The sequence below is a fragment of the Anabas testudineus genome, chromosome 17 (assembly GCF_900324465.2).
Source record: "Anabas testudineus chromosome 17, fAnaTes1.2, whole genome shotgun sequence".
Lineage (NCBI taxonomy): Eukaryota > Metazoa > Chordata > Actinopteri > Anabantiformes > Anabantidae > Anabas > Anabas testudineus.
In genome coordinates this window covers 22,794,011-22,808,399 of record NC_046626.1, presented here as the reverse complement: position 1 = coordinate 22,808,399, position 14,389 = coordinate 22,794,011, and the positions used below count along the sequence as shown (strand labels likewise).

The following is a 14,389-nucleotide window of genomic DNA, read 5'->3' as shown; positions in this document are numbered from 1 at the left end:
AACAAAATGTGTAAAAACTTAAGTGAAAACTTTCTGGATGCTCTGGATATCTTGAATACTGTCCATGAACATGAAGAACATTGTCTGTGTATCAACATTAATACTGAGGTTTTATTTTGTTATCAGCAGATTCATGTTGCACACTGATCTCTGTACTTCAGGAGGGAAACATTTGTCTCCTTCTGTTTGCAAACCCTGAAAAGGTGATCCATCCTTTACATACACACAGCTTCATTAGTGAGTTGGTATCTAAAATACAATTTAAAGACATCATCACCTACTACTACTATCCATTTTAAAAGGTATGTAACATTCATAAAAACTGTCTAAATGTTCATGTTTCCATGTGAATGTAGAATATGAAGATTATCACCATTTTCCTTCATGATAGATGTCATGAAAATCACCTGGTCTCATATTTAAACTCATTTCTACTAAAATGAGTCGTGGTGTTCCCAAACTTTCTGCAGCTGAGTGAATCCAAATGTGAGAGTTTTTATTTGATGCAGTAACTTGTCAACTAGTTCAAATAGAGTTGTGGACACTGTCTACTGTTGTGAATTTAACATAGAGGTTTCATTTCAGTGCTGGAGACTCATCTGGAAGTTGAGTTCTGGTAACTGGACTTCCTTCTTGTTCAGTCGAAACGTTTCAAAACTCATCAAGTAGCTTCTTCAGTCTGAGAATAGTTGGTCAGATGAATCCTTCAGGTTTGTTTCACTTCAGACAGATCTAAGAGGAGACAGAGATTCAGGGAGGAGCTGAGCTGTTACTGAACTAGGGAAGAGAGAGAAACTTGTAGATTCTACAGAGTTTAATACACAAACCAGAAACATTCACTATACTCAACATGATGTCATCAAAGTATTTTGTACTTCTACTACTGTTATTATTCATTCTAAAAGGTTTGTAAGATTCTTAAAACATGTGTCAATGTTCATGTTCACATGTGAATTCCTTAAATTGGGACTTTTCAACATGTTATAACTGAGTTTTCTTTTTCTTTAGGTGTCAACTGTCAAGGACTCACTGCAGCCAAGGTTGAAGAGTTCAGTGTAGAAGGCAGCTCTGTTACTCTGTCCTGCAAATACTCCAAAGGTGCTGCTGAATATTTCTTCTGGTACCGACAACATCCAGGAAAACACCCAGAGTTCCTCATCTCTCACTTGGAGTCAGGAAAGATAACAGCAAATCCAGTTTCTGGACTGTCTGTGACAGTGAGAAAGGATAAAACCCTCATGGATCTTCAGATCTCGTCTGCTGCAGTGTCTGACTCTGCTGTGTACTACTGTGCTGTGAGGCCCACAGTGACAGCAAAGCCACAGTCTCTGTACAAAAACACCAGCTGACACACTGACAAGCTGCTGGAAGCCTTTCTCCACCTGTTGAAGTGAACGTTTTCCCTCCACTAGAGGGACACATTATCCAGTAGGCGGTGCTCTACTTGTGCACTGTGTTCAACCATTCTGTCAATAAGAACTGCTGCTGTGAAGAGAACAATTCTCCCACTGAATGTTGAACATCAAACACTTTCTCCTGCTGCTTTCAACCTTGTTGTACAGATGGAACATTGGCTGTGGATTATTCTTGCTGCTCTTTGCTTTGGTAAGATGGGAAATAAACCTACTGATTGTTCTCCTTTAATCAATCCTCTTTATTGATCCATCTCTTCCTCTGCATGTTCTGTTCTTCCTCAGAGTGTAAAGGAGAAGACAAAGTGATCCAGACAACAGGAGATGTTACTGCTACTGAAGGAGACGCTGTTACACTCAACTGTATGTTTGAGACCAGTTATACAGGTCCCACTTTATTCTGGTACAAACAAGAAGCAAATGGTTTCCCAAAGTACATGCTGAGATGTATCTCAAACACAGCAGATAAAGCTCCAGAGTTCCAGAGCAATAGATTTGATGCTGCAATCGAAGACAAATCAGTTCCTCTGAAGATCCAGAAGCTTCATGTGTCTGACTCTGCTGTGTACTACTGTGCTCTGCAGCCCACAGTGACAGGAAACAGCAAAACTCTGTACAAAAACCTTTGGAGCAAAGAAACAGAAAACTCCACAACATCCACTAGAGGGACTCACACACTGTTCAACTTCAGTTACCAAGATCTTGTCTCTGTCATGAAGTCTAGTTCTGTCTCAGTCACAGTAACAGTAAGCGACACTTCAAAGTCTCAAATTTACATGAGACAACTGATAATTATGTTCACCTTTACTAGTACAAACATCATTCTGACCTTCAGGCTCCTCAGTTTATTCTATACAAAGGATCTAAATCATGGAGTGATCATGAATATATCACTGATGAACGAAATCCCAAACATCAGATTCATCAACTGAACCGACCACAAGTTAACAAGTTAAAGACTTGGACCAGTTGGAGTTCAGTTATTTCAGCAGGATACTGATTTACCACTAGGTGGAGCTTTATGTACCACCAGTAGTAGGAGAACCACAGTTTGGGAACCAGTGAGTTAAGATTTTTGAAACACAATGAACTGACTCAAAACCCTTAAAAATAAGAATAATAATAATAAAAACTAAGTATTTAGATGTTTCGGGGATGTTTTAATCATTAATAATGTTCTCTATAGACTGGATGTTGATGATGATAATAATAATAATAATAATAAATTTATTTATAGAGCACTTTTCTAAACATATGTTACAAAGTGCTAAAAACTTAGGATTATGACAGTGAGCAGTGATCAGGTCTGAGAAGTATTTAGCGCTGTCATTCTTTACCGTCGTATTGTAGTGGAGTAATGCTTCTTTCATAGTTTCATAATGCACTTGAAGTCCAGTTTTCTTCCATCTCCGCTCAGCTTTACAACTACGAATGCTGACATCTATCCAAGGCTGTTTGTTGGTGTCTTTACGAGACACTTTTGCAGTTTTTAAGGGAGCAGCAGCCTCTAGCGCAGAGGCACAAATATTATTGATAAGGCGGACGATATCAGAATCATAGAAAAGGTGCTAGTGAATTTAGCTGCTGACTGGCTGTTAAATAGACGGCGTTTAACTGTGGATTTCTGAGGTACAGTGATTGGATGAAGACAAGTATCAAATAGGACACATTTATGATCAGAGATGGAGTCCTTTAACTCAATGGAATTTAGAGTCAAACCTAAAGTGAATATCAAGTCAAGGGTGTGGCCCTGGTTATGGGTCGGACCTTTGACATGTTGAACCAGGTTGAAAGATTCAGTAAGACTGACAAAATCATTTGCTAGAATATTAGTATTATTGTCAATATGAAGGTTAAAGTCTCCAGCGATAATGACCTTATCATACCTCACAACAATGTCAGCAACAAACTGGGAAAATTCTGACAAAAAGTTACCATTAGCTTTTGGTGGGCGGTAGATGACCGTACAACATACAGGAACAGAGCAGTGGATAAGAAACGACAGAGCTTCAAAGCTGTGAACCTGTTTAAGTGATAGCATTGAGCATTTGAATTGATTTTTAAAGACCACAGCGACACCACCACCCCGACCACTTAATCTAGGGGAGGTAAAATAAATGAAATTAGGGGGACAGAGCTCCTGCAACTGGATAGATTCACCTATCCTCAGACAGGTTTCATTTAAGAAAAAGAAGTCTAAATTCTGAGAGAGGATAAAGTCATTTAAGAGAGATGTTTTGTTAGAGAGGGATCTAACATTTAGAAGACCAAGTCTTGTAGTAGGAGAACTAATATTAGTACTGGGGTTGGTCAGAGGCCTAACAAGATTAGAATAGTTTCTTTGTGCTGCTCTGTGACCTGTTTGCTGTCTGCCATTGATGATAACTGGAATAATATTGACACTGATTGGACCTTTGAGGGAGCTGGTGAAATGCCTCACTGATGAGGAGTAACACCTGCTCCCCCCTTGATGATAACCTGTGACAGGTGTGTTGTCCTGAGGTGGTACAGAGTGGACAAGACAGCTAGAGGAGAGAGAACTTAGGTTAGTGGGGATCACAGAACAGAGAGAGGAGGTGAGGGGAGCAGATCCCTGAGGTGAAGGTAGGAGATGAGGATCTCCAGGTGGTAAAAGGACGGGCTGTCAGTCATGAGGAGTACACTGAATGGCGTGCTGTATATTAGCAGTGAGCATGCGGCTGCCATGACGGCTGGGATGCAAACCATCATTCCTGAAAAATGAGGGTCTATCCCAGAAGAGGTTAAAGTTGTCAATAAATCCAAGATGCTGAGACTTGCAGGCAGACTGGAGCCAGGTATGAAGACTAAGGATTCTGCTGAAACGTCCAATACCTCTGCCTAGAGTGGGAATGGGGCCAGAAACAAAGACAGACTTGCTAAAAAGCTAAAAAGGGCATTAAAGTCCTTCTTAGTCAGTTCAGAGTGCTGGCGAGTGGTGTCACATGATCCAACGTGAACGATGACCCGGACAATGGAAGACGGAAGTGAGTCTAACAGACTCGGGAGTTTATCCAGAATTACCGGGACTGTGGCACCAGGGAAGCAGTGAATAGCTGCTTTGAAGAACCGGATGTGTCTGGTTATGGAGTCTCCAACAATTAAAGTGGTCGGAGAGAAGAGGGGCTGAGGAGAGCGTTCCGAGCTGGAGCCGTTGAAGTTGTGTCCATGTTCAGACGCCGTGCACCTGAGACGAGCGCCGAGCTGTAGCCGCGGCTACAGACACGGGAGAGGGGGGGGGCGATGAGGAGCAGCCGGCTCCACCGACTCAGAGCTCGGGAGTCCTCCGGAGCGTCTGAGCACGGCCTCCTTCAGGATCCTCCGGCGTGCAGACCTTGTCAAAGTCCGGGAGCGTTGCGCCAGCCGAGAGCTGGTGGCGTTCCGGGCCGGGCAGTCGTTACAGTCGGCGGGCGTCAATGCTGGTTGGAGATCGGGAGCCGGGGCCGAAACTCCGTCCGCTGGGTGGTTCGGGGCGTCGGAGGTCAAGGCCGCATAGCGGTTGGAAATGTTTATCTGGAGACGTGAAGGCTCCTGGTCCTGGTTCTTCTTCCCAAGCGTCACAACTTCGGCCCACGACGGCTGATGGTTCGGAGTCGAGCAGAGGGAAGGCCGCGGACAGCTGGAGGGATCCCACGGAGCCGTATCCTGGAGGGCCGTGGTGAGTGAGAAAATCCGCTTGGACTGCTCCGAGGCCACATCGACGACGCTGGTCAACAAGGACTCCTTCTGTCGAAGTTCATCAGACAGGCGACGGATGTCTTCCTTCAAGTCAGCGATCTTCTTGTAGGCTCTCAGAAGCAGCACGTTGTCCTCTCTGGGCGAAGTTGGCGCTGGAACAGCGGCCGCCATGTTGAGCTCAGACAAGAGAAATGTTTGTTATTGTTAAATAACCACGAAAAGATGTAAAATAACCAGTTTGGAAACACCGTTTAAAGGTAGATCGAGTTTATATGGAGATATGAGAAAGTGAGAAATACAACGAGAGCAGTACAAAGAGATTAACAAAGTTTAGAGCAGAGGAGTTAGGAACCCAAATGACAAACTTTTTAATATGCTACAACTTAGAAGAGTTCACATTCTAAGGTCAAAACCTTTTAGAGTCCCTGTTGAGCAGCACTAGATAATAGTGAAGAGGAATCACTGTCCAATGGTTGTCAATGGTTAAGGGCAACTGATCAAACTTGTGAAGGGGCAGACTGATGACCAGCGTCTCAGTGTTATCTGAATTTTAGACCAGAAAATTAAGTGACTTCCAATTTGCCTATGTAGGTAGGCAAGATACTAAATTTGTAATTTCAGAAGGGTCATCAGCCTTTACAGGGACGTACAGCTGCACATCATCCACATAACAGTGGAACTGAATTTCATGACCGTGTGTAGTTTGGCCAATATGTGAAATATAAAGAGAGAAGAGAGGAGGGCCGAAAACCGAGTCCTGGGGTACTCCACATTTAACGTCAGAAAATATCAACATGCTGAATTGTTCAAAACAAACAAAATTTGGAAATTGACCTGTTGTTTCTAATCACACATGGATCTGCACACTTGTTATTGTACAGTAACAGTACACTTGGGGAAGTAGGAAAAGTCCGACTTTACAACAAGGGATTATTAATAATTAGGATGTTGTGTGCAAAAGAACAAAGAACAGTATAAAAAGTGTTGAGTCACTTGAATTGAAGGAAATTGGTAGAAAAGCTCACTTTTAATTTTAGAAATTAAAATGTAAAATAAAATAGGAAGATTTTAATTCTTGATTTGAATCAGTTACATTATTTTGTAAGTTTTTCCTGGACAGCTTCAGTGTTGATGGTTCAAAATCAGCAGAAGGTTTTTATCTGCTTATGAAGAAATGATCAAACACCAAAAGCAAACAGACATAAAACCTTCCGACCACCAGTTGATTCTAAATGCTGCCACCAGTCTGAGAACCAGGAGGAAGAGGAACAGAGAGAAGTGAAAGTACAGATCTAAGAGGAGACAGAGGTTCAGGGAGGAGCTGAGCTGTTACTGAACTATAGAAGAGAGAGAAACTTGTAGATTCTACAGAGTTTAATACACAAACCAGAAACATTCACTGTACTCAACATGCTGGGCTTGGTGTGTTATGTACAAACTCTGCTGTTATTATCTGTTCTAAAAGGTACGTTAGATACATACAAAGTATATTTCAGTGTTATATGAATATATAGATCTATGAATATGAACTGATGTTTCAATGTTTTTAGGTGTCAGCTGTGAAGATCTAACTCCAGTAAAGAGAGAAGAGTTCAGTTTAGAGGGAAACTCTGTTACTCTGATCTACACATTCTCCAAAAAAGCAGCTGCTGCTGATGAGTTTTACTGGTATCGACATCATCCAGGAAAACCATCAGAGTTCCTCATTTACATTTCAGGACTAAATATTACAAGAACAGGAGATTCTCTAAAGTCAGACCCAAGATTCTCTGCTAAACTGTCTGGAGAAATAAATGTGGATCTGCAGATCTCCTCTGCTGCAGTGTCTGACTCTGCTGTGTACTACTGTGCTCTGAGGTCCACAGTGACAGGAAACAGTAAAACTCTGTACAAAAACCTTTGGAGCAAAGAAACAGAAAACTCCACAACATCCACTAGAGGGACTCACACACTGTTCAACTCTGATGATCCAGACTCTTTGTTTTTGTATTGAAACAACTGATTTTTAGATATTAGATGTTAATCAACTTGTTTTAAACACAGATGAAAATATTAATTATGTTACTGAAGATTTACTGTTATTAGAAACAGGAAATATCTATTATATATCTATTAATAAGCCATAAAACTTGAAGTAGATTCCCACATAAAGTTACATCAAAGAAACTCTCAACACTACAACTCTACATTTACTAGAGCTGGAAAACAACAGCTACAAAGAAAACCCATTGTTTCCTCTCTCCTACAGTCCAACATGGTACAGTCCAACATGGCACAGTCCAACATGGTACAGTCCAACATGGGACAGTCCAACATGGTACAGTCCAACATGGGACAGTCCAACATGGTACAGTCCATACTGACAACACCTGGTGGAGCAAAGGGGGCGTTCATGTGCACTCGATAATGAGAGCATCATCCTGAACCAGGAAGTGGACCTGGAAGAAAAGAGGAACCAAACCAATGAACACATATTTAAGTGAAACCTACTGAATAAAGTCAAAGTATTAATGAACTAAAGTGGATCCAAAGTTTCACTGTTACATCATTTTAACCAAACCTTAAACTAAAGTGTAAATAAACATGGTTTCTACTGATTATTACGACCCTCTTATTTTAACTGCTTCATCATTGGTGGATCAAATGACCTGGTCCCACCCACTGAAGTCCAAGTCAACCAATGAGATTGTTTGTGTGTCCAGAGCAGAAATGTTGGAGGAACTAAAAGCACAATCAGCTTGATGTTGAGGAGAAGGGCTGTGCAGCAGAGAGGCTGTTTAGTTGCTTCATTCTACTGCAGTGGAAGAACATTGTTCATCTGCTGTCTGTTTGGCTTCAACTCCTCCAAAGACATGTTGCTTTACCTCTTTCTCTGTTTCTCTCACTTTATAGGTGAGTTTCCAACTAATCCGTGTCTCATTGAACAGAATGATGATCTCAGCTCCAGTTGACTTGTTTCTGTCCACAGAGTAACACTGTACAGGGACATTTTCCACTGTCTTCTCCTCTCAGCCTCATGGACAATGTTCATCTAATGGCTTCATTTTCTCCACTTTTTCCAGGACTAATAGCTGGAGACAGCATCTCTGCTGATCAACATGAAGTCAGTGGAAGAGAAGGAGAATCTGTCACACTCAAATGTAGATATCAGACAAGTGATAATTATGTTTACCTTCACTGGTACAAACATCATTCTGAGCTTCAGGCTCCTCAGTTTATTTTATACAAAGGAGCAAAATCATGGAGTGATAGTGAATATATCCCTGATAAACGATATGAATCCCAAACATCACCTTCATCAACTGAACTGACCATAAGCAGACTAACCCTGGCAGACACAGCTCTCTACTACTGTGCTCTAGAAACACAGTGATACAAAGTGGAGAAGAGGCTGTACAAAAACCTGAACACAGATATCTGACTACTCTTCAAAGAGGAGGGAAGTGGTATTCAAACCACAGCTTCATATCAGATGGATTCTGCTAATTCCTGTTTCCTCACAGTCACTGTGGTTCCAGCTGCTCATGAAACACTGTGGGAGGATTCACATGAGCAGCAAATCCACATCAACCACAAACCAACTGGATGAGGATTCAAACACAGCAGGAAAAGAAGAAGTAAATAAACACATTTGACATCATGTTCATTGGTTAAGAAAACCTTTGGGGAATAGCATGAACTACAAATCCTGTATAACTCTGAATCTGTACTGTGAGACCATCTGAAAAGAAAACGTTAGAATGCTGGATTTTGAGGCCACATATCACAAGGTGATAACATCTGTAAGAAGCAAATCAAAGAGAATAAAAACCCAGAAGAAGAACAGAAGAGGATGTTTTGATGCTTCAACCAATAAAATGTGTTGAGGTGTGGTTTTGGTGTTGATAACATCCAGTGATATGAGGAGGAACAGGTTGAGGGAGGAGCAGCTCTGTCAAAGAGCAGAAGACAAAAGAACTCCCACTGTCAGATCCATTCAATATCTAAAGCAGACAGAACCCAGATACTGTGTGGAAGATGCTCTCACTGCAGTACTGTGGAATTGTTCCTTTGTTTCTGATCCTACTAAAAGGTAGGTTAAAGCAGGAAGAACAAATGTCTGGAGAGGATCTGTTTGGTAGAAACCACTGGAACAGACAATCAGAGTTCAACATCATCTTTACCAACATTGCTCCTCCTTTAGGTGTCAGCTGTGAACATCTGACTGCAGTCAACCATGAAGAGTTCAGTTCAGAAGGAAACTCTGTTACTCTGTCCTACAAATACTCCAAGAAAGCAGCTGGTGGTGATTATTTCTTCTGGTATCGACAATATCCAGGAAAACCACCAGAGTTCTTACTGTCTCACACAGGAACAGGAACAAAACATTACGATGATCCTGTTAAGACTTTGTGTTGGTGATTAAAACAACAGAAAATAAAACACTGATGACAGTTATTTACAGTGAGGGAAAAAATTATTTGAACCCCAGCTGATTTTGTAAGTTTGCCCACTAACAAAGAAATGATCAGTCTATAATTTCAATGGTAGGTTTATTTGAACAGTGAGACACAACAATGACAAAAAAAATCCAGAAAAATGCGTTTCAAAAAGAGTTATAAATTAATTTGCATTTCCACGAAGGAAAGAAGTATTTGATCCCTTCGAAAAACGTGCTTTAGTACTTGGTGGCAAAACCTTTGTTGGCAATCACAGAGGTCAGCCGTTTCTTGTAGTTGGCCACAAGGTTTGCACACATCTCAGGGGGGATTTTGGCCCACTCCTCTTTGCAGATCCTCTCCAATGTTTGGCAACTCGAACCTTCAGCTCCCTCCACAGATTTTCTATGGGATTAAGGTCTGGAGACTGACTAGGCCACTCCATGACCTTAATATGCTTCTTCTTGAGCCAGTGATTTGTTGCCTTAGCCGTGTGTTTTGGATCATTGTCATGCTGGAGTACCCAACCATGACCCTTTTCAATGCCCTGACTGAGGGAAGGAGGTTCTCACCCAACATTTGACGGTACATGGCCCCAGCCATCCTCCCTTTGATGCGGTGCAATTGTCCTGTCCCCTTGGCAGAAAAACACCCCCAAAGCATAATGTTTCCACCTCCATATTTGACAGTGGGGATGGTGTTTTTGGAGTCATAGGCAGCCTTCCTCCTCCTCCAAACACAGCGAGTTGAGTTGATGCCAAAGAGCTCGATTTTGGTCTTATCTGACCACAACACTTTCACCCAGTCTTCCTCTGAATCAGTCAGATGTTCAGTGGCAAACTTCAAACGGGCCTGTAGATGGGCTTTCTTGAGCAGGGGGACCTTGCGGGCACAGCAGGATTTCAGTCCTTCACGGCGTAGTGTGTTACCAACTGTTTTTTTGGTGACTATGGTCCCAGCTGCCTTGAGATCATTGACAAGTTCCTCCCCAGTGGTTCTTGGCTGATTCCTCACCGTTCTCATTATCATTGAAACTCCACGAGGTGAGATCTTGCATGGAGCTCCAGACCAAGGGAGATTGGCAGTTAATTTATGTTTCTTCCATTTGCGAATAATTGCACCAACTGTTGTCACCTTCTCACCCAGCTGCTTGGCGATGGTCTTGTAGCCCATTCCAGCCTTGTGTAGGTCCACAATTTTGTCCCTGACATCCTTGGAAAGCTCTTTGGTCTTGGCCATGGTGAAGAGTTTGGAATCTGGATTGATTGATTGCTTCTGTGGACAGGTCTCTTTTATACAGGTAACGAGCTGAGAGGGCTGCCAATGTCAGCTCGTTACCTGTATAAGATCCACCTGGGAGCTAGAGATCTTGCTGACGGATAGGGGATCAAATACTTATTTCCTTCATGGAAATGCAAATTAATTTATAACTCTTTTTGAAAAGCATTTTTCTGGATTTTTTTTGTCATTGTTGTGTCTCACTGTTCAAATAAACCTACCATTGAAATTATAGCCTGATCATTTCTTTGTTAGTGGGCAAACTTACAAAATCAGCTGGGGTTCAAATAATTTTTTCCCTCACTGTATATAGATAATATTAGATTACAGATGTTTCATAGTTTCCTTTACGTTCAGATTAAAATAAATAAATATCTAATACTACAAGATGTAAATATAAGATTTAACATTTCCTCCTTAACTTTGACTTTTTGCCTTGTTCCTCACTTGTAAGTCACTTTGGATAAAAGCGTCTGATAAGTGACTAAATGTTAAAAAAGAAGCTAGTTCTCACAACACAGTTGACTTCTGATGAATAAAGCTGCATCTGGAATGACACCAAGATTTCTTGACTGGGAGTTAATTATCTATGACAAAAGACCCAAGAGTGCTGAGTACAGTTGAGATGAAGAGGTTTGTCATGTTCTGATCTAACTGTCAGAAGGTTTTGACCACTGAGGATTGTACATCCAGATAAGTTATGAATGGAGAAAACACAAATCACCAGGTTTCAGTGGGAGATACAACAGAGTGGTGATAGTAATTCAGACTCTTTGAACGGACCTGGTTGTTGTGGCTCAGTTTTTATTCCAAGAGCCGTTTGAAAGAACGATTCAATCTCATTCTTTTTCCTATTTATTTGTTAGAGGTAGAGGTTTCTGGGTTCAAATTCAAATTTTCAAATTCAAATTTTATTTGTCACATACACAGTACGATATGCAGTGAAATGCTTAGGCGACTGCCCGTGACCTTAAAAAATAAAAGACTATTAAAGACTTTGACTAAGAACTAAATATCTGTACAAGAATAAAATATTTGTACAGTACAATGTACAATATAGGAAAAATATAAGAAAAATATAAGAAGATAATAAAACCTGGGTGAACAAGGTAGAAAAAATATAGAATTTGGAATTGGGTTCTATGTGATATAATGTGTACATGTAAAATGTGTAGACCTATCCCCTTAAAACTAAAACATCCCATTGTGATAATTATCTTTACATGAGATGCGTGTACTTGGTTTAGCAGCACTAAATTACTCAGACGTCCTGTGATCTGTCAGTGAGCTGCATTCTAAACATTACATGTATCCAGGTTCAGGTCAGTGGCAGATGAACCCTGTGCATCAGTTTCATTCAAAGAAAGTCCTTCCTGGATGTTTGTGCAGAGCTGGTGTCATGTTCATTAGAGTTTTAAATCACCTGTTAGAACACAGATCTATTGTTTAGATCTGTAAGAGGGTGACATTTGTATCCAATGGTAACAAATATTGTACATTTTCAAAATAAGATATACAGAAACCTTTATAGAATACATATTACAAAGCCTAATATGGAGCCTTGTGGTACTCCACCTGTGATAGATCAGAGTAAGAAGTCATTATCAGTTTAAACAGGTCAAACAATCAGCAGGTCCAAGACGATGGAATGAGATTTGGTTCTGGTACAAAAAAAACAGCAGAGACTGGATGGAAAGTTACCACCAACAGTTAGCAGCAACCTGGAGAGAGAGACAGAGCAGACAGGGATCTTAAATAGTCCCTGGTCCTGGTGTAATCACTTACCCAGTAGGACCTACTGGGTAAGTGATCAGTAGGTGGTCAGTAGCACAGGAGCACCTCAGGGGACTGTCCTCTCACCTTTCCTCTTCACCCTGTACACCTCAGACTTTCAGTACAACACTGAGTCCTGCCATCTGCAGAAGTTCTCAGATGACTCTGCAGTGGTTGGGTGTATCGGCGGTGGGGAGGAGACCGAGTACAGAGGTCTGGTGGACAGTTTTGTGAAGTGGTGTGGGAACAACCATCTCACCTTGAATGTAAGCAAGACCAAGGAGATGGTTGTGGACTTCAGGAGGAAGAAAACTGGCTTTGACACTGTGTCCATTCTGGGTGAGAAGGTGGATGTGGTGGAGAGGTACAGATACCTGGGAGTTCACCTGGACAACAGACTGGACTGGAAGTTCAACACAGAGGCTGTATACAGGAAGGGACAGAGTAGACTCTACTTCCTGAGGAAGCTCAGGTCCTTTAATGTGTGCAACAAGATGCTGCACATCTTTTACCAGTCTGTTGTAGCCAGTGCAATATTCTTTGCTGTCGTTTGCTGGGGCAGCAGCATCAGAGCCAGCGACACTAAGAAACTGAATAAGCTGATCAGGAAAGCTGGCTCTGTGCTGGGGGCTCCTCTGGAACCTTTACAGCAGGTGGTGGAGAGGAGGATGCTGCACAAACTACTGAGCATCATGGAGAACAGCTCACATCCTCCCCACAGCCTGCTTATCAAACAGCGGAGCAGCTTTAGTCAGAGACTTCTCCAGCTCCGCTGTGACAAGAAACGGTTCAGGAAGTCATTTGTGCCAACAGCCATCAGTCTGTACAATGACTCCCTGACAGAGAGTCAGTGTCCACGCTGTTGGTTTAACAATGTGTAACTTAGTCACTTTACATTCAAGTCCTACAGTGTGTTTAGTTGTTATTATTGTGTATACTGTCTATTCTTGTACTGTGTCTCGTGTATTGTTGTGTAGATTATGTTATGTTATGTTACTTATGTTCAAATGTTTTCTGTGTAATGGCTGTTACAACACCAAAATTTCCCCTTGGGGATCAATAAAGTATCTATCTATCTATCTATCTATCTATCTATCTATCTATCTATCTATCTATCTATCTATCTATCTATCTATCTATCTACCTACCCAGTCACATGCAGCCAGGGACACAGGCAGGGAGCAGAAATGAACTGAAGGGAAGGTTTAGAAACAAAAAGAGGCAAGAATGAATTAAAAGACTGAAAATGATTCAAATAATTTAAATACCTGAAGTTCAGGACTAAAACAAATCCTCTGTTACCGTCAGGAGAGCGGACTCTGCTCTGCTCTGTCCTGTGATGTTCACAATGTTGAATTTGTCTAAGAACCGAGAACACAGAGAGCAACCTCTTCATAAATCGTAAAAGAGGAGAAAAGAATAAAAATGAAAGGTTTAGGTTTTGGTTTTTGTTTTCTAGTTTTATAAAGTAACCTCCTCTGTATTTTCAACATGTTGTAATTTGATGTGGTGTACCACATGGGTTAGTCCTGGGTGTTCTTAAGTACAAATGTTCAGTCACCACGTCACTTCAGATTATTTGGGAATAAACTAAGTTCAATAACAGTTGGTTTATAACACATGAAGTGCTGGTGACAAAGACCACTATTAAATTAAAGGAGTCAAAACCTGGGAAAAAACCTTTACACCTCTACATGATTCTAAATGCTGCCACCAGTCTGAGAACCAGGAGAAGTGAAACTACAGATCTAATAGGAGACAGAGGTTCAGGGAGGAGCTGAGCTGTTACTGAACTATAGAAGAGAGAGAAAC

At 41.4% G+C, this 14,389-nt stretch overlaps 1 gene segment (V, D, J or C); it reads left to right on the top strand.

Annotated features, from left to right (window-relative positions):
- The first annotated feature begins 767 nt into the window (after positions 1-767).
- Positions 768-1,515, top strand: LOC113163360. The segment is given in 2 exon segments: positions 768-905; positions 1,009-1,515. Coding segments are annotated over 2 exon segments (396 nt in total).
- Positions 1,516-14,389: the final 12,874 nt, after the last annotated feature.